At 47.7% G+C, this 25,985-nt stretch overlaps 1 protein-coding gene across 1 annotated transcript in view; it reads left to right on the top strand.

Annotated features, from left to right (window-relative positions):
- Positions 1-25,985, top strand: part of FMN1 (formin 1) — a 259,418-nt gene that overhangs the window by 85,809 nt on the left and 147,624 nt on the right. The window contains exon 3 of the mRNA XM_078659450.1: positions 13,376-13,437. Within this exon, the coding sequence (XP_078515576.1) occupies positions 13,376-13,437 (62 nt within the window). The remainder of the gene's footprint in view (positions 1-13,375; positions 13,438-25,985) is intronic.

Below are 25,985 nucleotides of genomic sequence, written 5' to 3'. Positions count from 1 at the left end.
ATATACTGCCTTTTCTGCTACCATTGCTGAGTCCATATCATTACACCACCGTGTACATGAGGGTTTCACACCTGATCCCCATCTCCTAGCAATGTTACGCTTTGCAATGGCCATACCCAATGTCGCCCAGATTTGCAATCCCTTGTTCATATCAGTAGGTGACCAAATATTCAGTTTACAACACTTAGGTTCATTCTGCAATACAACCCCCGTCGCCTCAGAGATCTCAAACAAAACCTCCTCCCAATATGATTGTATTTTGGGGCAATCCCATAATATATTAAAGAAAGTCCCTGGGGAGCCACAACCCCTGAGGCAAGTAGGTTCCGAGGTGCGCCCTAGCCTGTGTAGCAGAGTACGTGAATAGTACACTCTATGTAGTATTTTTAATTGTACCAGTTTCAATCGTGAAGGTATGGTGGTCTCTCTGGGCGATGCCAGTGCATGTAACCAGTCCTCATCTGCTATGTCTCCCAGATCCACCTCCCGCGTAGGACTACCGTGGGGTCAGGGAGATTATTAACGAGCTTCCGATATGTAAGGGAGATCGCCTCCTTATCTAAGTGGTCCGTGAGGAGTCTATCCTCCAGGGGGGGAGGATGCGGCAAGAGTTGTACCTGATGGGATGGCCCCCTGCAAGGCATGTTTGATTTGTGCATATCGATAATGTTCATTGTCTCCCATTCCATACTGCTCTTGTAGGGATGGGAATGAAATAATCTCCCCCCTTATCCATAGGTCTCCAATTGTCGAGATGCCAATTAGATCCCATTGCCTGAAACCTTTCGAATTCGCCAGCGTGCCAAGTTTGCGTGTATCCCAGAGTGGTGTGGCTAGCGTAAGGACTCCATCCCACCCCAGAGCTCTCTGTGCAGTGTGCCAGTCCTTGATTGTGTGAGCCGTAGGGCCTGTGAGAGTGTGCCGACGTTTGTCCGAGTATAGCGCCTTCATAAGTTTGTCTGGGGGGAGGACGGTCCTGTCAAGAGCGTAGGCCGGATCTTGTTGCGGGGCATGTATCCATTGATTCACCACCATAAGTTGTGCGGCCCAGTAGTATAATTTGACGTTTGGCAAGGCAATGCCCCCATCGTACCAACTACGTGTCAATTTAGATTGTGCTATACGGGCTGGTTTACCGTCCCATAATAGCGCGGCGATCTCCGCATCAATCGACTTTAGGTATGTGAGCGGGACCGGAAATGGGGTGTTTTGTAATGCATAGAGGAGTCTAGGAAGTGAGAGCATTTTAAAGAGGGCCGCCCTGCCCAGTAGAGTCAAAGGAAGGGAACGCCAGTGCTTCACATCCGACTTTAGCCTCTGTAGAGGTTAAAGTAGGTTTTCTTCCATAAAGACTGTATCCTGTGGGGTGACGTATATCCCGAGATATTTAAACCCTCTGGTCACCGTTTGTAAGGTGCAGTCATGGGGTAGTATGGGCGTTGAACCGCGTAAAACATACAAGAGCGATTTGGCCCAGTTAATTGTATACCCCGAGACTTCTCCATAAGTCTTAAGTATGGCCATTAGTGTTGTTAGGGACGGGGTTGGAGACATTAAATACAGCAGCACGTTATCCGCATAGAGGGAGATGCGGTCTTCCCAGCCCTCTCCCCACGAGATGCCTCAGATCTGTGGATCCATACGGATTTTCACCGCCAGTGGCTCCAGTATAAGGGCGAATAATAGCGGGGACAGGGGGCATCCCTGTCGGGTGCCGCGACCCAATGTGATCACGCGTGACGTGTGCCCATTCGCAATGACCTGTGCTAGGGGTGCCGTATAAAGGAGCCTAACCCAGCCACAGAATTTAGGGCCAAAGCCCATTTTCCTGAGCACCGCGAAGAGGAACGGCCACTCCACAAGATCGAACGCCATGGTTGCGTCTAATGAGAGAATTGCGGCATCCTCCCGGAGTGAGGGAATGCGGTGTAGTATTCCGTTTAGTCTCCGCAAATTAAGGGAGGTGTTTCGCCCAGGCATAAAGCCTGATTGGTCTGGGTGCACCAGTGTTGTGAGGTGAGGCTGTAAACGTAAAGCCAGGAGTTTCGCTAACACTTTAGCATCTGCATTCATTAGTGAGATCGTCCGGTACGAGGATGTCAGGTCAGGTGGTTTGCCAGGCTTGTGTATAGTGACAATAGTGGCTAACCTCTGATCCGGCGAGAGGGAGCCCCGTTCCAAGCAGTCAGCGTACATGGGAAGCATATGCTGGGTAAGGGTTTGCGACATTGTCTTATATAGTTCGATTGGTAGACCGTTGGGTCCCATTGCCTTTCCAGTGTTTAGGGCCGCCAGGGCCACGCCCAACTCCTCCCCCGTTAGGTCATCCTCTAGTGTCTGTGCATCTTCCTGCGAGAGTGTGGAGAGAGGTATGTCATGCAGGAATTGTGTGCATTCGTCTTCTGACACTCCAGCACGTGCTGTATACACTGATTCATAGTAAGAAGCCAGTTCCTCCACTATTTTAGGGGGAGAGGTTGTGTGCGTACCGTCTGAGAGTGTTAATGCGGCTATCCATCTACTCGCCCTTTCCTTCCTTTCAATCCATGCAAACATTTTCCCAGTCTTATCTCCTAATTCATAGACCCTGTGTAATGTACCAGTTAATCTTGTCTTTGGCATGTCTTCTGCGTACGCCCTGAATTCTTGTGACGCCAACGTCAGCGTATGTGCTGTGTCCTCCGTGGGGTCAGAGGCGTGCGCCAACTCCGCGGTTTGGACCGCTGTTTCGAGCGACTCTATGGTTGCCCTTTGTGCTTTTTTATGCCTAGTGATAGTGGAGATGGCTTGTCCCCTGATCACTGTTTTGTAGGCCTCCCATAGGACCGACGGTGAGTCGACCGAGCCCACATTTTCTTCGAAGTAATTCGCGGTAGCAGTTTTTAGCTCTTTAGCAATGGCATGATTTTTAAGATACCCAGGATAGACCGGATAAATCCTTTGTCGTCTGGTGGGGTGCACTGTGTAGGTGAGTAGCACTGGGGAATGGTCAGATATCCCCCGCGGTAGATGTTCTATGGATGCAATCTTTTCTGGGGGAACGGCTAGTGTCAGTAAGTAGTCTAACCGGGAAAGACTATAATGTACTCCCGAAAGAAATGTGTAATGTCGATCCCGTGGATGTTTGAGTCTCCATACATCTAACAGTCCCAACGCATCCAAGAATTCTCGGAACAGGCGGTCTGCTCTGGTAGCCTCTCGAGGAGGCTGTCGATCCATGGCAGCGTCTAGCACCGCATTGAAGTCGCCTCCTATAATTAATTCCCCTTCTTGGAATCCAAGTAGTAAGTTACCCAGGTCTCGGAAGGCTCCTTGATGCAATGCCGGGGGGATGTATACTGTTAGTATATTGTATGGCCGTCCCTCCCATTGGCAACTGATCGCTGCAAAACGTCCCTGGTCGTCAGTCCATGTGTGCTTGATAAGTAGGGGTGCATTTTTTGACACAAGGATACCTATCCCACGTGAACCAGAGGAGAATTCTGCGTGTGTGACCATTTTAAACCCCCAGCGGTTAAGGGCCTTACAGGCTGTTCCCACCAGATGTGTCTCCTGGAGCAATACTATTGTCGGTGCCTTCCTCTTAAGAAATTGGAGGACCAAACCCCGTTTAATTTTGTGGCCCAGCCCATTCACATTCCATGAGATGATAGTAAGCGGGGTAGTAACCAGTGATTGTGAGTGGGGGTGAGGCGTTAAAAGGTCTTGGTCAGCCATGACTGTAGGTGCTCCTGTGTGTCAGTGACTCTGAATATAGCATTCGGACCGGGGTCCAACAACATTGAGTATGGGAAGCATTGTCTGCGGCAATGTAGAGTGCCTGGCCTTGTGTAGAGGTAATACAGAGAGTGCCCTGTGCTTGTGTGTACAGCTAGACTATATAGGAACCTGAGACTATTGCAACATCGGGACCTAACTAACGAATATTCATGGTTTACTAAGTGCCGGGGTGTTAGTGTCCCTGAATAAGAAACTCGGACCAGGGTCCAATGCCATCTACCGTATTGAGTACTGCCTAGAGCGGTTCCAAAACCCTCCCCCTGTCTAGCTTGGTGTTCTATAGAGAATACTAGGCTTACTAGGAAGCCTCGTCTGTGCCGGCGTTGAAGACCCAGCAGTGTGTACAGGCTCCAGAGAAAGCGTCCTGTGGTCGTGTGTACATATAACCCGAGGAAAAACATGAGACTAAAATGAGAACAATAGAACTTGGCAAACAATCCCCCCTTCCCGCCCCCCCTCCCTGCCTCCCTGCTATACGGACATATAACCGCCCGCTTCCCCAACTTAGCAGAGTGCCTGCTCCCATTCCCCCCCAATGTACTTGCTTGCGGTGTAAGTGGTTCCGTGGTACTAGTGACCCCATCTGTCACAGTCTGCTCTTCCCGTTCCTAGTTCAACGGCAGCCTTTTCACCTCTCGTGGCCACCTATGGATCTAACTATGCCAGTAAGGAACTCTTGATTCAGGTCATTGTTCGTCGGTTTCCGGTCCCCCTTCCAGCTCCTTGTCATGATTTTCCTCGGCCGCTGCTGGTGAAGTTTCTGTATTCTCAAACCGTTGGTTTCTTTGGCCTCTGCCCGTGCGTCTAGTCTCCTCCACCCGTCGCCAACCGTCCAGCCAGTCCCACGCCGCCTCCGGTGTATCAAAAAAACAAGATTTATGATTATCCACGACCCTTAGCTTCGCCGGGAACAGCATCGAGTAGGGCAATTCCTTTGCTCGCAAGGCCTTTTTTACATCCATGAAGGTTTTGCGGCGTCGGGCCACCTCGGCCGTATAGTCAGGAAAGAAGGCCAACGTAGAGTTTTGTATTTTGATGGGCGGGGCATTCCGAGCCGCTTGAAGTATGACATCCCTGTCCCGGAAGTTAAATAGCCTGGCCAGTACAGGTCTTGGTGCTGCACCCGGTTTCGGTGTTCCACCTGGGACCCTGTGTGCTCTCTCCACTGAGAAGAAATTCGATAGACCTTTTGGTCGCAGTTCGGTCTTGATAAGGTCCTCTATGTAAAGGTCCATTGCCCGTTTGCCTTCCGATTCCGGTATTCCAAGGATTCAGACATTGTTACGTCTAGCCCGCCCCTCCTGATCGTCCAGCTTGTCCTGCAGTTTCTTAGTGACCGCTTCCATCCGTTCCATGGCCAGCTGTAGTTCGGAGGTGTCTTCAACCAGGGATTTCGTGGCCACCTCAACCTGCGCCACTCTCTCGGTCATCTTGTGAAGGTCCGCCCTCAGTAAGCCCACATCCGAGGAGATGGCCCCCACTGTAGTCTGGACATTAGTGAGCGTTCTCATTAAGTCCTCGAGTGTCACCTTCTTCCCTCCGTCACCTTCGGGGCTTTTGCCCGCGGACGTGCGCCCTTCTGGGTTTTGCGATGGGGTCTTCTCGAACGCGAATTTGTCCAGCCTTGACTGAGCAGCGTTGTGCCGCGTTCCTTTCCCCGCCATGCCGTCGTCCCCCCGTGGGCCGCTAGGCGTGTCGGCTCCGGCTAGAGCCCCGATAGCGTCTTGGCCCCCTGAGACTCGGTGTGCAATTACGACGGGCCGTCGAGGAAGTAGGCCCGTTCAGGCGTCAGGGGTAGGCTCTGAGTATGTTGCCAGGGGTGGGATCCCCCAATTCCGAGGCTGGCCAAAGCAGTATATATGTCCCTCGTCACCAGAGAGGACCAGGGGTGAGACGAGGTTTGGGCAGATGTGCTCCCTAGTGCAGAGCGTCTCGCGGCTCTCTGGCCTCTATGCCACAACAATCGCACTGTCACCCTGGGCGATTTATGTCCCCGGGGGACGAGGGTGCACACAGTGGTCGGTATTCGCTATCCACTTTGTGGGGAATCCGCTCCGGTCCAATGTACCCCTTCCAATCTATAGTATGTCCGCAGTATGTGAAGGCGGCCCCCGTCTGGGGTTTGTTGTCACCTGCTCGGTAAGCTGCCGTCACCTCCCCAGCGCGGTCCCTGGTAGAGCAGCAATGCAGGCGAGGTCGGCGCCGCAGGAGGGACGGCACGCCTGGCAACAATGTGCTCGGGTTCGCCCCGGCACCGTGGTATTGGGGCTCTCCCCGCCCGCCGGTAGTACAGGCGATGGCAGGTGTGGCGAGGGGCGGATCGGGTGCAGGCTCCAAGCCACAGCGGCAGTCTCACCCATCGTTGCCGATGTCTTCGACTCCCCCGCCTCCGGGGGTCCTCCACCGGCCCTCTTGATCCCAAACAAGCCAAGGGAGGGGGGGCGTGGGGGAGCCACCGACCCACCTCAGGAGCGCGCCGCCACAGGTGCTCTCGTCCGTCGTCCGATGCAGGATGTTTCCTCCGGGCGAAGGTCAAAGTCGCGATGCGGGAACTTCCGGTCCGGTCTCCCGACGGTCGTCCACTTCCGGCCGGATAGCGCTGCAGGCCAGGCCGGTGCAGCCACGATGACAGTAGGCCGCAGTCAGGCACTCCGCCGCGAGGCTGATGCCGGTGTCGGATCCACACCGGGGTTTCGGCGGGGGATGCCGCTTGGAGTCCTCTCGCGGAACCTATCTCCTTAACAGCAGAGATAACGGATTAATGAAAGGATATATTGATGGGGTCTCTTTGACCACGGAGCTCCTCTGCTAGGCAGCCATTCCAGTCGGCTGCTAGCCACGCCCCCCATGTTTGGTCTTTTTAACCTAAAATTCTTTAGAAGTCTAACCACAAGAGTAGACGTGGCTGATCAGTCTTGCTCTAATCTTTATTCCTTGAGTGCACCCCACTGGGAGGATAAAGTAGAGGGGCCCCAGACCTTTCAAAAACCCTTCCCTCAGGAATTCTAAGACCAGAAAAGGGTCCACAGACAGAGCATCTGAACTCTTAAAAGTGCAGCAGCTCTGAAAACACCTCCAATGTATGGTATAAGATTTTAGGGTTGAGGTTGAATCTGGGAAGGGGGTTGCAGTAGGAGGTGGGAAGGCATATAGATCCCTTTTGGGCCAGGGTATTGATAGGGCATCCACTGCCCAGGCCTGCAGACACTATGTTTCCCGGTCTCTTGGCCCGATCACCACCTTATTTACATCTCATGGGCAGCGGCCATGGCAGTTCCTTGAGGCAACTGCTATCGTAAACCAGTTTTCAGCAGAATTGAGCCACCCAAGCTCTCTCTGGCCCTGGCGGCCTCTCGACCCACTCTCCCTCAAGATCTTGATGGGAGTCTGGCAGGGTTCTCGAATTGGGTTTCTAACACCATGGATACACTATCCTCGCCATCCCTTCCAGGTTTTCCAGGGAGTCATCCTCTCAACCATGGTTCACGCCTGAGTTGACTGCTCTAAAGCAAAAGTGCAAAATGCTGGAGCGCGCATGGCGCCTTAGTGAGTACTGTACCTTTGCCAAGCACAATCTTAGGCTCAAACAAAAATTTACTATGCTTCGGTAGCTGAGAAGCAATATTATTTGTTCCGCATTGATCAAGCTTAAAATAATTCCAAGGGAATCTTTGCCATGGTACAGAGCTTTACATCCCCCACCGCACAGACTAGCTCACTCCCAGTCTCGGAAGCCTGGTGTGTTACTCTTTCTAATTTTGTCATGGATAAAATCCACTCTATTCAGGCTGCTTTTGGTCCTTGCCATAGGACTCCATCAGATTCCATGCCCTATGTTTCTATGTCTGTCAATGCTAGGCACTCCCTGCATGCTATCGCTTTAGTAGATTTGCCTAGCACTCTCAGAATCCTGAAGGGCCTGAAATCAGGCTCACCCTCTGATCCCTGTGCAGCCAGACTGTTGGCAGCAGTCGCGGAGGTCATTAATCAGGAAGTGAACTTCATTATCAATACCTTCCTACTTGGGGCTCACGTGCCAGAGGGTTGGAAGCAGGCTAAAATCCTCTCACTTCTGAAAAAACCTTCTCTTGACCCTCAGATTTCAGGGTATTAGCTTCCCATTTCCCTTCTGCCCAGCTTAGCTAAAGTGTGCGAAAAGGTGGTGACCAGACAACTGACTGAGTTTATCGAATGGTCGAACCTACTGCACACAGTCCAGTCAGGGTTCCGGACCACCCATAGTACTGAGTCAGCGCTGGTGGAGATCTCAGAGGCCGTCCGGGAGTGTCTGGACGCCGACGGGAGAGCGGCTTTAGTTATGCTGGACCTGTAGGCGGCATTTGATACAGTGTCACACTCACTGCTACTATCCCGTCTCACGGAGATTGGTGTCTCGGGCTCAGCCTGGGGCTGGCTTAGGTCCTTCCTAGAAGGGCGGATGCAACAGGTCTGGCTGCCACCGGCCGAGTCAGCCCCTCAGCTGGTTAACACTGGGGTCCCGCAGGGGTCCTCCTTGAGCCCCCTCCTCTTTAACATCTATGTTACTCCTCTGGTTTATTTGGCCGAGGACTTGGGGGGGGGGGCTAAGGTCATTGCCTATGCGGATGACACCCAGCTTCTTTTTACCTGGGGAAAGGATGCTGACTCAGTTTCTTCAGCTCAGCCCTGCTTGTCCTCTGTCTTCAAGTGGCTCGCCGTCACACAGCTTAAGTGCAATGAAGACAAGTTGGAGATTCTCCTTTACGGTAACTTTCCCCCCTGCTTCAGAGACACGCTCTGGCCTCCAGTGTTCCCTTTACCGACATCCAAAGGGAATTCCGCCAAGAACTTGGGAGTGTCGTTCGAGGACAATCTATCCTTTTCTACCCAGGTTAAGAAGCTCGCAGTCAACTGCTTTGGACTCCTGGTTTCAGGACAATCTATCCTTTTCTACCCAGGTTAAGAAGCTCGCAGTCAACTGCTTTGGACTCCTGGTTTCAGGACAATCTATCCTTTTCTACCCAGGTTAAGAAGCTCGCAGTCAACTGCTTTGGACTCCTAAAAACTGTAAGGAAATGTATCCCTCTTCTCCCCAGGCCCGCAAAAGAAACAGTCATTTGCGCGCGGATCCTTTGTCGCCTGGACTACGTCAATGCAATGCATGTGGGCATCCCGGGGTACGTATTGAACAAGCTTCAGGTTGTCCAAAATGCGGCTGCCAGGCTTCTCCTTGACATTCCCACTAGGTGCAGTGTGCAACATCACCTGTGCTCACTACATTGGTTTCCTGTGACAGAACGGGTTTAGTTCAAATCCCTAGTCATCACCCACTGTGCCCTTTATGGCCTGGGCCCCTCCTATTTGCAGAAGCAGTTCTCCTTTTATGTCCCGCTGAGACAATTGCGCTCATCAGCACAGCTTCTGCCACAAATTCCCCGCTGCACTCGTCACAGGCTGGGCGGTGGCTCGCTCGCTTCGCAATACCCATGATCCCCTGGCCTTTAAGAAAAAATTATAAACCTATCCTTTTGTCTAGTGGTAATCAGTTGACCCCTCTTTGATCGCGCCGGGACACTTCTCGGAGTAGCTGCGCGCGTTATAAAATCAAATAACATAACTGAACACAGGAAACATTGCATTCTGTTGAAAGGCAAACAAATCGTCCACGGTGTGTTCAACTGTACACATATTCTGCTGAACTCCCGGGCAAATAGATGGTAGAGTACTAAAGATAGAAGGCTCCAGCTTAGGTTATCTGTCCTGAAATTCATACGACCGTGGATATACACTGCTGGCTAGACTGGTAGATCTTTCTCAACGCAAATAAATATCTGAGTTAGTAACGGATTGATTTCCGTGTTCTTTGGACTGACGTGCTAGTTCAGATAGGACCTCAACACCTGCTGTCTGTCCTGACACTACATGGGTGCCTTCCAGCTGGTGAGCGAAAGCTTGCAGTGCCCTCCAGAGTGCAGATAACTCTCTCTAGCTGGAAGAGTGTAATTGCTCCTCCTCCAGCCACTGAACCTGGTCTTTCCAGACCCCCCAATGTTGCTCACCATTCCACAGGCTTCCAATCTGTGGTCATCTGTATTGTAGGAGGAAGCTCAAGTGGAACCCCTTTCGACAGTGTATGAAAAGCTTGTAATCCCATCCGGTTGTAGGTATGCAACAACAGGAACCAATACCTTAGAGAAGACTCTGGGTGATGTTGCCAACCGGATAGGAAGAGCTTGGAACTATAAATTCTGGTCCCATACAACAAAGCATAGAAACTTCTGACTCCCCATGTGAATTGGCACATGGAAGTTGGTGTCCTTTAAGTCCAGAAATAATTTCCTCTATCGAAGAGATGATTGCTTGATGTGTAACTATAGAAATGTTTCTTCAAAGACAACCTTGTTTAGGGCTTTCAGATCTACGATAGGTTGAGATTTGTCGCCTGGTTTCAGTGCTAGGAACAGAGTAGAGTTAAATCTGCTTCCTATTTGCTTTCTGGGTCTGGAGTTCCGGCACCCTTCTCCATTCACTCCTAAACCGCCAGAAGCAGTGATTGTGTCTTTAAGTTGTTATTTGGTTACAGAGTAGGTACAAAACGTTCCGTTGGGGTACTATGAGAAAATTGAATGCGATATCCACCTCTGATAATGCTGAGGATCCAAGCATTTATCAGCATTACTTCCATTGACGTGCAAATAATCTTGAGCTCGCCCCGGCATAGTCATTTGAGTAGTTCCTTGTTCTTGAGAAGTATCATGCCGGTTCTTATTGATGAACGTGGTGCACCAGCCACGAAAGGGACATTTGTCCATTGGTTTTTACGGTTGAGCCAAGAATTACTTCTTGATGGAGAATAATTTGTACGGTTTGAACATCTTTTTCTCTTCAGCAGCCTTTTGAACTATTCCTTCTATGTCAGAAAAAAATTGCTAATGGACAGTAAATGGTAGTTTGTGAATAAGGGACTCTGTGCAGGATCCAGTTTCCACAGTTTCATTCAAAAATGGTGGTAACAAGTTAATGCCGATCATGCCGAAGGAGCAGGTTTGGATTGGGTTTAAAAATCGGCCCTGGCACGCAAAAACAAAGTGCCCACATTTGCAAATTGCCTTACCGCAAAACACTTTTTTGGCAAAGTTTTATTAAAAAGGTGTGGGGTGGGTGTTAAAAAAAATGCACAGATTAGTTTACACTGGTGAAACTCACCTGAAAACAAGTGAGGCCACTTTTGCTCAGGCCCCCTGCTCAATCTGCATACATTAATGGACCGGCCCAGCGAGAGAAAGGGAGTAACACCTGTGCCGTTGATAAAAGGGAGGTAATGGACGCCCATCTGCCTCCAGAAAGGCCACTCAGGCACCCACTGGGCCGCTGGTGGCACCGAACAACGCAGAAACCGCCCAAATTGGCCCCCCAGGCTGCTAAAAAAAAGCAGCCTATAGCTAGAGCTCGGACACCGGCCCCTCAGGTATTGCCCGCGTTGCCAATCCGACGCTGCGAAGAAGCTGCGCCTCTTGACCAATTAAAGATAAATCCACAAGGAATTGAGTAAATATTTCTATTGTAGCTGGAATAGTAGTTGGATCCCGCTTTCTCGAAGGCAGTTGAGTAACTCTTGGAAAACTTTTAGAAGCACTTGCGTCGCATATGCAGTGTATGTATTTGCTCAGATCGTAAAGTTGAGCCAGTGAATTATCTTTTTAACGTAGCAGCCACCACCTTTTTGTCTACAATATCTGGTAAAGTAGAGGCTTCTAAGGCTCAGTGTGACATTGACACATGGACACTAGGATAGTATTTACTTTTGGGATTTACAGATATTCCTCATCAAAATCTTAAAGTGAATATTTTTTGTGAAAGTGTGGAATTGATGTTTTACCTATGCCCTTCCATTGTTATAACAGTTTTTTTCCCCTTGTTATTTAGCCACAATTCCTCCACCTGAGTACCGCTATATTGAGGTAAAAACCCTCTTCCTGCTGTAGCTTCTCTTCAAAACCTAAGACCTCTGGTATCTGTCTAAGAAGGTCACTCATATAGGATGCTTGAATATACTTGCCTCATGCACCCTTCTTGGTCTCATCCTGCTCCCCTCTCTGCCTCCTAGAGCGAGGCTCTGCAAGGGCAAAATCTACTACCTCTTAAATCAGACTCTGCAAGTCAGTGCTCAAGATTTGCAACACCTCCTCATCCTGCTGAGGCTCCATATTGTGCTTTTTGGTGCTGCCCTTTCTCCCTTCCATCATTAATAGGGGTTGAACAGGCTCTCTGTTGCAGCATCCTTTCAACAGGGAATTGCTCTTGTAACTTCTTGCACCTATGCAGGAAGTAGTCCTATAAAGCAACCTTTGTTGATAGAGACACCTTTGTTGGTACTTGTGCGCTCTATAAATTGTTATAACATAACATATAACGTGGCCACCACTGCAACAGTGCAAGGTTGAAAAGCTCATGTCTGCTTTCAAACGGCCCGGCCGGCTACCCTGGAGAAGCTCCCCGCCTCAACCCATCAGTTGAGTGGGGAGCGCAGCGGCAGCCGTTGTGGATATGCATCTTCGACTCAGTGTGGTTCCTGACATTCATAAGCAACGCTTTAAATGGGACTGAAGAAGTGCAGGTACTTACTGTTTGGTGTACCTGCTTGCTCCTGAGAAGTGCCAGCACTCCCCCTTTCAAATTAAAGTAGTGTAGGTACTCCGTACCGGACAACACTGGGCGATTTAAAGCACTGCACATAAATGAGCAAAATAACCGAAAAACCGTGGCGTGATACATATTTAAATGAAACAGATAATTTGATAAAGTAGTGTCGTCTTACCTCTGTCGGAGAACTAGAATACAGGAGGCGGGGCGGGGGAGGGGGCGGTATTGTAGTAACTGTCAATGGAAATAGAAGAAACATTTTAGGATGGTATTACAGATCCCACAGCGTGGTAAAAGCTCCGTATAATATTAATAAATCAGCCATCTGGCTCAGGTGTTTGATGCTCAGGTAGCCTTGATAAATGCCACAGCTCTGTTGTACCTAATTGGAATGCTACGTTTGTCAGTTGCTGAACTCTGTGGCACTCCCCTCCAGGTATAATTGCGTGATAATTGTATCCTAGGATTTTCCATTAATTTGTTTTTGTGTAGATAGTAAATTATCAATTGTATTTGTCTTCTGCCCCAACTCCTAGGATATTTTCTGAAACTGAATAGTGACATGGAAACACGTTGTTGTCTGTATGTATGTATGTATCTATCTGTAGAAATTAGTAAACATGCAAGATACTCACACAGATGCACACAAGAATCAGCCATACTATAACACCCCAATATGATGCAAATTCTGACCCAGTTCTACTAGCCTTTCATGGCATCAGTCTCCAATAAGGGTTTTTGTAGATTGCAGAATCAAAGGGCTAGTTCTCATATAGTATTTAAACTTTGAGTGCACAAAAGTTATGAATGATTGTTGATAGAAATCCGATTATAAGTGTGCCCTAATAGAAGGTAATGTGTTACTTCTGGAAAGTCAATCAATCAAAAATATGCCTACTTTTTTCTACAATAATATGAGACCCTCCACCAGTCCATTCACGGTGCTGACTTATGCACTTCTTCTGTCCCCCAGAGTACCATGCGGCCATCCTACACCTGAAGAGGGAGCACAAGGAGGAAGTGGAGACGCTGAAGGTAATGTACTGCATGCTTCTGCACCCAAACCACCTCGCGCCGCGATGAGTACTATGCTTAAGCGATAAATAATCTGCTCATTAAATTGATGGTCAAGTCGAGGAACAATCCCCTGCAAGTTACTATGGGATCTTGCACCCTGGCCTTGAGGATTCCTTGCCGCCTGGATTATCAGTGGTGTATTTGTTGTTGTTTTATTGTTTCCCGGAAGCATGTCTAAGTCATTGATGTTGTTTGGTGTGGTCATAGGTCTAAACCTAATCTATTATCTGGCTTCCTGGTTAGTTGGTTGGCGCTTTGCCCAGGATGAAGCATGTAAAGGCAGTAATTGAAGGTAATGCATGCTTTTCAAGAACCAGAACAGTCATCTAGTGGTCTGCCTGCACCGGGTTGGGTGGGTGTTAGTAGGTCTCTGTAATGCTTTCTGTTGTGGATTGGTGCATTATTTGTCGAGATGAGTGCTCTTGGGAACATTGTGACACTTAACTATGACGGCTCTCCCATGGATGTTTGTGCAGTGTTCTGCTTCCTGTGTTCTTTTAGGTGTGATATGTGTTGTTCATTAGTGTGTTATTAATGTTGCAAGCATAGTGATGTTGAGCTATACAGTATATTTGTTCAGGGTAGCATATACATGCACTTATTTATTTATTGATTTATTACTGCGTTTTATATAGTGCAAACTTGACCCGGTATCTGGTATAAGAGCGCTTTACATAGCACCAGTTGCGTTACATGAGGACTCATTAATTTTTGTTAGGCACGGGGAGATTAAGTGATTTGCCCAGAATCACTGGATGTTCAGCGTCCTTGCCGAAACTCGAACCCGGTTCCCCAAACTCTAGGTCGACCGCCCTAGCCGTTAGGCCAACTCCTCTCCCCATGTTGAAGTTCTTTTGTCTTGTCCTGTCCTTTCTTAATGGTTACTCCTGGTATGAACCTAGTTATCCCCAGCTGCATATGCTGTGTCGGATGCTTGTATTGTGTTATGTCTGTTTTGTGTTGGTTGCTACATAGTTGCCGGGCAGTTTTGATGCTATGGTGTAACAATGCATTGCATTGCTTACCTGATTGCAATGAGCTTTGAGGCTTGAATGAAAACTGTTCAACACATTTGTAGTCACAACAAGGACTCATTTGTTGATGAATTACCTAATACAATACGTTGTGTCCTTTAAGTAAGAGTTCAGTTCATGAAGCATATCAAAGTTAAGTTTTCCATTTTGTAAAATTATTTACTGATCTGTACTCTTAAAGAGTTATCACTGCTCTGTTTTTGATTGAGTGGGCTTTGGTTTTAAGACCAGGTATCTTGGCCATGAATGTGGTTTCACCAGAGTACACACCAAGTTGCTCCCAGTGTGTTGCTTGCACAACATACACTGGAGTAGTGTGCGGATAGCCTGATGGTCCCCTAAAGAGAGCGAGGTGTGGCCGAGGATGGGAACAGTGCTGATTGATTGTGAATTTAGGAGTTCTAACCTCTTTATTTATTCAAATCAGAAGAGTTAAGATTTTCTACTACAGTAGCTAGTTTGAAGCAGGGTCTGTGTCCAAGAGGCCCAGTGAGGAATGCGAAAGTTGACACCCAAGTTGCGAGTACAGGGCCATTGGGAAGTCCACCCTTGTTAAATGAGAGGATGGCGAAGAGTTTTGCACTTACGAAAGAAGTATTGGTATAGTTCAACCAGTAGCAATGTATAGGAAGGTTAGGTTGCTCAGTTCTTGGACAATTGCATGTGAATTTTACCACCAAGAGGTTTAAAGGAGCACAGAGATTCCTGCCTCAAAGATATTTATGAACAGCAAAACACACAAGATGATGGACAGAATGTTGCACAATGGCAAACATTCACCCCCAGTCACAGATCTGTGTTTAATCCATCGTTATTTTGCTCACCAAGCCACCCCAGTTCAGACATGGCCATATGCAAATCAGTCTTGACCCTGTGCCTCATGGGAACAGTCCAGCCCGAACTGCCAAGCCATGTCTTCCCTGGACCGGAATCAAACATCCTAGGACCGGTTTCTGGCTATCAGCCATCTTCAGCCAGGATAGCTTGACTCCAGTGGCGTAGTGAGCACGGGAACCACGTCTGGGCATACCCTTCCCACATAGGGTGAACAGCAAAACACACAAGATGATGGACGGAATGTTGCACAATGGCAAAACATTCACCCCCAGTCACAGATCTGGGTTTAATCCATTGTTATTTTGCCCACCAAGCCACCCCAGTTCAGACATGGCCATATGCAAATCAGTCTTGACCCTGTGCCTCATGGGAACAGTCCAGCCCGAACTGCCAAGCCGTGTCTTTCCTGGACCTGAATCAAGCATCCTAGGACTCCAGTCCAGGCATTTTTTACCACGCATATTATTAGAGCGCATATGCTTTTACAACGTATGCCTTTACCATGCATTTAAGGTAAATTCAGGGGTCTCCCCCACAAATACATTGTTTATATAAAGAAAAGTGGTGTAAAAAATGCGTGGTAAAGGCATGTAGAGTATTTCCCAGCGTTCTTCCTTCATACAACCCCTGCTACCAGCACTCTCACGCAAAAACACTGGAGCACCACACGGACATGCGCACAACACAAGACCCTGTCTCCAGTCATCCTTCCAATCGGAAGTGGGCCAAACCATTTGTGTTTATTTTCTCTTGTTTAGCCTTTGCACCAGAAGTGGTTACATAATTTATAATAAATTAAATAAGTTAAGACGTGAGTTGATACTTCAAATTAGTTATAATTGTCAGGTGATGTGGGATAACAGACAAGACAAAGCAACTCTTCATTGAAATATCTGTAACATATAAACTTTTTACAGTTATGGCATAGATTTTGAGTGCTTTCGTGTTGGAATATCTCTAGGTTTCTTTGTCTCACTTTCTTTTATTTTTAATAAGTATACTTTGGATAAAAATGTCAAATTTCAAATGGACTAATTCTAGAATGTCAAAGGCCCCGAGTCTTGAGGACACGCTTGGAAGTGGTATGGGGGAGATCCCAGGCATGATTCATGCTGATCTGTAATTGATATAGTGGGGAAGCACTATAGGGCTTGAAGACTGGTGTGAAGTTTGTGTTGACATCTGTTTACCTGAAAGCCAACTAGCTTGCTGGCCTTTCTAAAAAAAAATTTTTTTTAGAAATGACCATGATGTACTTTTCGGTACCTGAACATGATTAATTCAGCCTTGATCTGCAGGACTGACAAAATGTAAGCATTTGTAATCTACATTTTAGGAGCTTTGGTTTCTTGTGTGGTGGGTACACTGCAGACTTGTGGAATTATAAAAAGTTCCTAAACTTATGGAAATGTTAGAATAGATGTGAATGAGATTGCATATTACGTGAAAATAATCCATGGGCTAGCTCTGCTGCCGGTCTTGGATTTTGGTCTTTATTTTGCAACAACGCATAGGAGTACAGTAGAATAAATGACTGTTGTAAGTCAAGGGGTAGAAGAAATAACACCACTTATATGTACTCTTCCAGGAGAGCTAATGCCCAAAGATCCACTGCTGTTTTTGTGTCAGTGAATGTCCCGTCGGTAATCCTTTGCCAGAAAATGAACGATCCAACCTTAGCCCCCACTCTAGCTTTCGATGACCTCCATTCTGCCCAAATATCTACCACAGAGCCAACCATGTCTCCACTGATCTCCTTGATCACCAGTCTGAAACTCAAAATCAACACTATACTGGAAGATGTCACCTCATTACATACGGACATAAAGATCTACTTCAACTCACTTGGTATTCACTCAACTATGGCAAACACTGATCTTGTCATTAACTTGGACTCTGATTCCTCCTGCCCTACCACCTGGACAACTATCTCCTACCATCATTACCACCTCAAACCTAGACACAACACAAATGGAATGATGCAGCTTGAAGTCGGAAATGCTCTGAAACGCATACTCCAATGCTCCCCGTCAACACTGCCACCCCCAGGTTCTGCTTATCCTTGGGACTAGTAGGATCCCCCACTTCTAATCGCCCACCCAGGCCGCCTGCCCAACTCACTACCATCCAGCTTACTCAATCTGAACCGAGAACATCTCCCACACTTAATTGCATGCTATTAAACTGTTGGTCAGCAGTCAAGCATGCCACCCAAAAAGCAGGAACTAGCCTACTACATAAAATCAACATTTGTTTTCTGACTGGAATGTGGCTAAATGACCACTCGTCCCCATTATCGATCTCCTTACCCCACTGGGTTTCTCAATCATTTGCTGCGACTGGAAGAATCGTATTGGTGGTGGACTAGCTATCGTACGCAAAAACAATCTGTGCCTAACACCCTTCGCACACAGCTGAATATGCTTTCCTTGAATATTTTGGAGTCCATTTCTCCTCCAAAGGTTCTAACCCAGTCAAATTCTACACCATCTATCACTCACCGGGTGAAAAACTACAATTCTTCAAGGATTTAACAGACCTAAACTCCCTCAAGGACTCCACTGACATTTTACTAAGAGACCTAAACCTGCATTTGAACGATACAAATGATAAAACAGTTCAAGCCTTATCCACCCTTCTTGAAACAAAATCACTCAACGCTGCAAAAAGTAAACTCAAAATAACGGCTGTATCCTTGCGACAATCATTGCTATCAGGGCTTTAAGATTGGATGAAAAAACTCGGCGCGGGGGGCCACAAAGGGGCGTGGCCAATGTAATTAAGGGTGTGGCTTAAAGCATGTAAGCTAAAAATCTGTGCTTAGCATAGTGTGCCGCCCAACTTGTATTTTGCTGTTTCTGTCATTGGCTATGGATTTATAATAAAACAAGTAACATCATACCTACAACAAGTCAGGACTATTGGATTTGTCAATGGTCGTTAGCTGCATAAGATAAATAAGCAGCAATTATGGCTTGTATATAATATTATAAAAGCTTCCACTTCAAGCCCTGGTGACACCACAACAATGTTGCTGCTCCTGAGTTTCAAAAATAGAAGGGAAATCCATAGAGAAAATGACTCTTTTAAATGATTTCCCTTCCCCTACAAACCTCACCTGGCATGATGGCATGCCGTAATTTCTCCACTAGTGAGAAGTGAGCAGTGTGAGCAGCGCACATCGATGTGCCTGCTGTCACGGCAGGCCAGAAAAGAACAGACCGTCTGTGCCAGGGCACAAAACATGGCCAAATCGAGACTCGTTTTGAGGCCCCCTTTAAAAAACAGCCGGTGCTCAGCACCGGTGAGACCCGTCCCACTTAAAGCCCTGATTGCCAACCATAATACCATACCCCTCCATTCCATTCTAACCACCAACTGTACTGACCACCACCTAATTCGATTTGATCTCAATGTCAACCAACGTAAGCTCCCCACTCAAACTAATCGTCCTAAGCACAGGGCAAGGAATATGCACCAAATCCCCAAACACAGTTAGAATCACTAATCAGTTTCCACATTCTACCTCCACCTCCACCTCACCTTACTTCAGTTGATGACCTCACCTCCGACTATATCACAAAAATGACAGAACTTTTTGACACTGTCGCACCCTTTTAAGCTCTAGAAATAAAGAAGTATCCCTTCAAGATCCTGGTTCATTAAAGACTTTAATAAGGAATGACTATATCTTAGGCTAGCTGAACGAACCTGAAAGAGATTAGAGGATGTAGCCTTATGGCTAGAGCGGTCCACCTTGAAGCTGGGGAACCGGGTCCGAGTCTTGGCAACGACGCTCAACATCCTGTGATTCTGGGCAAATCACTTAATCTAACCGTGCCTAACAAAAGTGAATGTGTCCGTCTTTAACAAAACTGGTGCTCATGTAAAGCGCTCTGATACCTGATCTCCTCGGGTCTAGCTTGCGCTATAAGAAACAAAAATAAAAAATCTCTTGTTGATCCACCTCTCTCCTCAGAGATGAATGCTTAAAATATTAAAAAACATATCTTCAGAGAGAAATCCTCTTTCTTCCGAACCCAACTTTACCACTCCAGAAACAGACCTAAAGACCTCTTCAACATTGTCAAACAGCAAACCTGCTCTTTCCCACAACATTCAATTGATGTCTCGGCTAATCGCTGTGAAGAGCCTTTAATCAATCAATCAATCAATACTTTTGTAGAGCGCGCTACTTACCCGTGAGGGTATCAAGGCGCTGAAGGGGGGGGGGGGGGAGGGGGTGCAGCTACTGCTCGAATAGCCAGGTCTTGAGGTGTCTCCTGAAGGTGAGATGGGCCTGGGTTAGTCGTAGGTGTGCGGGGAGGGAGTTCCATGTCTTGGCTGCCAGGTAGGAGAACGATCTTCCTCCGGTGGGGGCTCTGCGAATCCGTGGGACGGTGGCGAGGGCGAGGCTGGTGGAGCGGAGCTGGCGTGTGGGGGTGTGGAACGAGAGGCGGTTGTTGAGGTATTCGGGGCCCATGTTGTGGAGTGCTATGTGTGCGTGGGTGAGCAGCCTGAACGTGATCCTCTTGCTGACGGGGAGCCAGTGCAGGTTTCTCAGGTGGGCGTATATGTGGTTGCGGCGAGGGATGTCGAGGATGAGTCGTGCGGAGGGAGGCGTTCTGTATGCGCTGAAGCAGTTTCTGAAGTTTGGCTGTGGTTCCTGCGTAGAGGGCGTTCCCGTAGTCCATTCAGCTTGTGACGAGGGCCTGGGTGACCGTCTTTCTGGTTTCGGTGGGGATCCACCGGAAGATCTTCCGGAGCATGCGCAAGGTGTTGAAGCATGAGGACGAGACTGTGTTGACTTGCTTGGTCATCGTGAGGGAGGGGTCCAGGATGAATCCCCGGTTGCGAGCGTGGTCCGTGGGTGTCGGTGCGGTGCCCAGCGTCGTGGGCACCAGGAGTCATCCCAGGCGGATGGGGATTGTCCGAGGATGAGGACCTCCGTCTTGTCCGAGTTGAGCTTCAGACGCCTGTGCTTCATCCATTCTGCAACATCTTTCATTCCTTCCTAGAAGTTGACTTTGGAGGTGAGAGGGTCTTTGGTGAGGGAGAGTATCAGTTGGGTGTCGTCGGCGTAGGAGATGATGTTGATGTTGATGTTGTGTTTGCGTGCGATGGTGGCGAGGGGGCTCATGTAGATATTGAAGATGGTCGGGCTGAGTGAGGAGCCCTGGGGTACGCCGCAAATGATCTTGGTGGCCTCGGAGCAGAAGGGAGGGAGGTGGACTCTCTGGGTTCTGTCGGAGAGGAACGATGTGATCCAGTCCAGGGCCTTTCCTTGGATCCCAGAGTTGTAGATGCGGGTTATTAGGGTGCGGTGGCAGACGGTATCAAAGGCTGCCGAGAGGTCCAAGAGGATGAGGGCGGCTGTCTCTCCGTTGTCCATCAAGGTCCTGATGTCATCGGTGGCTGCGATGAGGGCGGTCTCGGTGCTGTGGTTGGCTCGGAATCCAGACTGGGATGGGTCGAGCGAGTTGTTTGCTTCGAGGAATGTAGTCAGCTGTTTATTGATGGTCTTCTCAATGACTTTAGCCGGGAAGGGAAGATGAGAGATGAGGCTAAAGTTCTTGAGTTCTTTGGGGTCCGCTGTTGGTTTCTTCAGAAGGGCGTTGATTTCTGCAAGTTTCCAGCTTCCAGGGAAGGTGGCTGACGTGAAGGAGCTGTTAATGATGTTCCGGAGGTGGGGTGCGATGATGGTCGCCTTTGTTGAAGATATGATGAGGACATGGGTCTTCCAAATTCTTCTCAGAGAAAATAATGTAAATCAAAATCTCTTTGGTCCTCCCACCAATGCTTCCCATGCCGGAGGTGGCCCCTCCACCAAAAATGGCTCCCCCTCGTCACACCAATGGTGGTCCCCCCAAATTCACCCACTCAGTGAGCCAGAACACAAACCGCATTTACTTACAACTAAAAACAATCAAAACTGGGCCATGTTTGAAAATATCTCTGAAGAAGTTTGTGAAATACTTTCATGCATGAAGCCGACATCGCACCTCTGAACCTCTTCCCTCCTCTCTTGTCAAAAATCTGACACATCTTCTCCCCAACATGGACTAAATCTTGAACTCCTTATACAGCGGCTCTATGCCGGCCTCCCTTAAACTCTGCCAAGTCACCCCCTTATCAAAAAGCCAGAAGCTGACCAGAATGACCTTAAGAACTCCAGACTCTAACTAACTTCTTAAACTATTGAAAAATGTATGCTCGCACAACTTAACTGCATTGAAAAATTCAACCTATGTGGCACCTTCCAATCTGGGTCCCGGAAAGGCTTTAGTACAGAAACTACAATCCTGAAAATCATTGATGGCTTACACAGAGCTCTAGGTGATGGTGAAACGTGTCTCCTAAACCTCCTGGACCTCTCATCGGCCTTTGATACAGTCAATCACAACATTCTCCTAAACACGCTCACACAGCGTGCAGGCATCAAAGGTACCATCCTTCAGTGGTTTGCCTCATACCTCAACCAACAATTTCAACGAATCAAATTCAACAATTCCCCCTCCCCAGCAGTATCAGTCCCATAAGGAGTTCTCCAAGAACCTGTTGCATGATCTTGAAACATGCCATAATTGCCTATTATCTCTATGCAGATGACACCCAACTCTACATCAAAATCTCATCATCTAAAGACATCCAGCACCTAAACAGCACTCTCTCCATGGTATAATCCTGGCTGAGCAACAACCACTTAAAGCTTAACCCCAACAAAACAAAACTCCTCATCTTGCAAAAAGGAATATTCCATCGTATCCACAAATTACTTTGCAATCTAAATGCATTACACTCTAAACTATATATCTCTAACTCTGTTAAATCACTAGAGATTACTCTTGACAAAAACTTGAGCAGGAAAGACCAAATCAATGGCTCAGCAAAAAGTGCCTTCTACACGCTGAAACCCCTAAAAGAAATCAAACCCTTCATCCCCCTTGAAGACGTAAAGACCGTAGTGCAATTCCCTAGTCCTCTCCATGCTGGACTAAGGTAATGTAACAATTATTGATACTGCAAAAAAACACCTAATCCACACACAACACAGCTGCTAAACTTCTCCCTGGGGAGAGACTATATGATCACATCACTCACACACTTAAGAAACTGATCTGGCTACCAATTCGAAGCGAGAAGCATATTCAAAATGGATTGCATAACCCACAAAGCTTTCTACATTGGAAAACCATACTACTGCACAAACAATCAACGCTGAGCAACAGAGACCTCTGCAAAACTCAAACATTCTACTCCTGATTCCGCCCAAATTTAAGAAAGAAAAGCCACTCGCCTGTTCCTTCTCTGTGAATGTGCCCAGAACTTGGAATGCTCTGCCACAAGATGTACGTGCCAATCAATCACTACTACACTTCAAAAAAACGTCAAACTATTTATTCACAACAAATACCTGAACCCACCTTCCCAGAATAATAGACCTGCTCAGGTACACTCCCCTCGTCCCCAACCATCAAAGAGCCCCCAACATTACCGCCTCTGGAAACAACTGTTGACTTATTCCTCCAACCTCTGTAATAACCGACCATCGCTACCTCCAAACAGTATCGACCATCTACTCCACCCTCAACAGGATATTATTTTGCTGTAGGCGTACTATTTATTTCCACTTGTATATTACGTGCAAATGTTATCTGCATGAACTCTTAACTTTGTAAAGCGCTCTGATGCCCTCGGGTCAAGTTTGAGCTATATAAAACTCAAAAAAATAAAATATGTAAACTACTGCCATAATTTCTGTTTTTTATGCCAAGTTTTTTTAAAGGGTGAAATGTAGATGTAGTGGACGTTGCAAACTAGGCTTTCCTTCCTTGGAGCCGGCTTCCCAGCTGTGACACAGCTCCCCCCTTAAGCTGGTTGTTTGCACAGTAGCTGTTTCACTCCTTGCAGGATAGCTGACACACAGCAGCCACACACCTAGCTGTGCAAGGCTTGTGTTTTGAGGCTTTGACACTGTAAGGCAGAAGCTGCCCACCTAAGACCCAGCAGTATATCTCTATAAAAGACAGCTGCCTTCAAGCTGTTACAGAACTGTTCCTTAAAGCAGCCACTTTTCAGCTGTGACACAGCTCTCCCCACAGTGCAGCTGCTTCAGAGCTGTGACGCAGCTATCCCGGGTTGGTAGTCGCTTCCCAGCTGTGACAAAGATGGCCTTAAAATAATGTTGCCTTCAATCTTCTACTGTGATCTGTGTAGGACATCTGCGTATGAGTTGTGGACAGTCACCGCTTACAGTTGTTTCTCAGCTGTGAGTTGTCTGTCTTTTGGGGAACTCCTTCCCAGCTGTTGGCGATCTTTCCCTGAGTGTTCTCTGTCTTATGGGCAGCTGCTTCCCACCTTTGGCAAGGCTATTTCTTTGGGGTTAGCTAGTTGCTTGCTATGATACAGATGTTCCTCTAGGGCAGATGCTTCCCTCCTCTTACGCATGTGTCTACAGCTTGTGTAATACTCTATGAAAAATGTATTTGGATCACCAGCATCTAATAAAAAAATTTAAATCCAGTACTTGTATAGCGTGGCTCACCCCATTGGGGTATCCCGGCGCTGGGAGCCGTTGGGAAGATTAAGTGAGCTATTGCCCAGAGTCGCATGGTGCTGGGCAGACCCCTGCCGGGGATCAAACCGTGATCCCCAGTGTCAGTCGCACTAGCCACGGTGCCACACCTCTTCTCAAAAGCCATGGTTAATACATTTATGAGTTTCTATTGCCATTAATTTTCTCTCACACGGTTTGCGTTCTTACATCAAGTCTCTGTCTCCCTTGTTGCACACAGTTCTGGTGTCCTAAAGAGCCGAATTTCTGGAAATGTATAGTCTGGTCCTTGTCATAACCAGTCTTTTATACAGCGCTCGCGTACTCAATCAGACACGTCACAGATGATTACTCCATTTATTGATACTCACTTTACTGACCTTTATCAAATGAGTCCGATTGAAACCATGCTCTTATCTTCAGTTAGCAGATTAACTAGCTGAGCTGTTTCACAAGCTAGCTCTCTTGTTCCTGACTGGTTTCATCAGCATTTGACAAAAAATCTGATCCACAACCGCTAAACACACACCACTTTAAGTATTGATGTATATATTGTTGAGCAGCCTGTAGGCAATCACATATGTTTTAAAACCTAGCTGATTGGTCTGCAGGGCAGGCAATACATCTGTTCTTCTCTTGTACTCTGCACTGTACTGTGAAGTTTACCATCTCTGATGCTACCCAAGTGGTCTGAGTAAACACAACAAGGATGAACCTGCCTCGTAGCAGTGCTGTGGTACCAAAAAGCCTGTTGCATCGTTTTCTGGTGGGCAAAGCCCATGAAAGCAGTGCCCAGAACTTGTGGGGACTCTGAGGATCAAAGCCTCTCGGCTCCAGTATCCATGTTGTACTGTCGGGAAGAGTTGCACTTCTCATCTGGGAGCAGAGGTCCCAAGAGCTATTGCACCATTTGATTGAGACCATGTCAATGTCAATGTCAAAGGTTCTTATATAGCGCCTTATCACCGCAAGGTCACAAGGCGCTTGCTTTGGGAACCCGTCCTGTCTTTTTCCCTGTGAGATAACCCGTACTGGGCATCCCCAAGGTGAAAGCCAGGCATCCCGCCGCTGGGGGCCATAGTGGAGGTTAAGCAAGCTAGTGCCCAGAGTTGCAGAGTGTGAACCCGTGATTCGAGTAGGCACCGAAGCGAGAATTATCGAGTCTGTGGACAATTGAGCTCAAGACCCTGCTGTGTCGGGAATTGAACCCTGGTCCCGGGTCTGACCTCTGCTTCAGGGTCTGCCTCCTCTAACCAGTGAGCCACACTTCTCCACATCTCTACTTCTGAAGCGGTGATCCTGACTCAGCGCCAACAAGCCGTTGGGGAACGAGCGCTTGATAAGTTCCTTATAACATAACATTACAACTTGTTGCAATGAGAGATTGATAATGCCCTCCTCCCACATGAGCTCTAATAAAACAGCCGTCTGCGGGTAACCTCTGTCCAGCATCATCCATTAGTCACCTGCCACTGTGGTTGCCACCGGCTCGAAGTGACCTGGTCGGAATCTAACCTGATCCTCATTGAAGATGTCATCTTCTTCATAAAGTTGAAGTTGAGCCATGACAACTCTATCTAGTATCTTTGCCAAATAAGTCAACAGGAGTATGGGTCAAAGGTTAGCTGGATCTTTGGTATTTAGTCGCAGTTTGTCAGGAAGCGAGTGAACTATGGTTTTCCTAAACTTGCCATGAACAGCCCTTGTTCTCGAGGACATGTTCATGATCTCCATAGTACTGGAAAACCAATGCTGATCTAATATCTTTTAGCAAATGAGCAGGGCAAATCTCCAGAGGTGAACCAGATGACCTGCTATGTCCAGGGAAGGCTTTGCATTCTTTCAAAGAGATAGCAATAAACCCCCAGAGTCTAATGATACATTAAATGGTCACCCAAAACTGCTTACATGATGTCCTACTTGACAGTGTGATCTGGCAGCCTTGTCAGGTGATTGATGGTTGGTGAACCCAGTAGCCAGACCACAAGATATGATCTTCAGAGACCTGTGTATGAGCATGTGGACTTCCAGACAATACTAGCTGTGCTTGCTTCTGCCAAAACCTTGTTTAGTATCTCATT

The sequence above is a fragment of the Lissotriton helveticus genome, chromosome 9 (genome assembly GCF_964261635.1).
Source record: "Lissotriton helveticus chromosome 9, aLisHel1.1, whole genome shotgun sequence".
In the NCBI taxonomy this organism is placed as follows: domain Eukaryota; kingdom Metazoa; phylum Chordata; class Amphibia; order Caudata; family Salamandridae; genus Lissotriton; species Lissotriton helveticus.
Note: the sequence above shows the minus strand (reverse complement) of the source record. Positions and strands in the feature narration are given on the sequence as shown.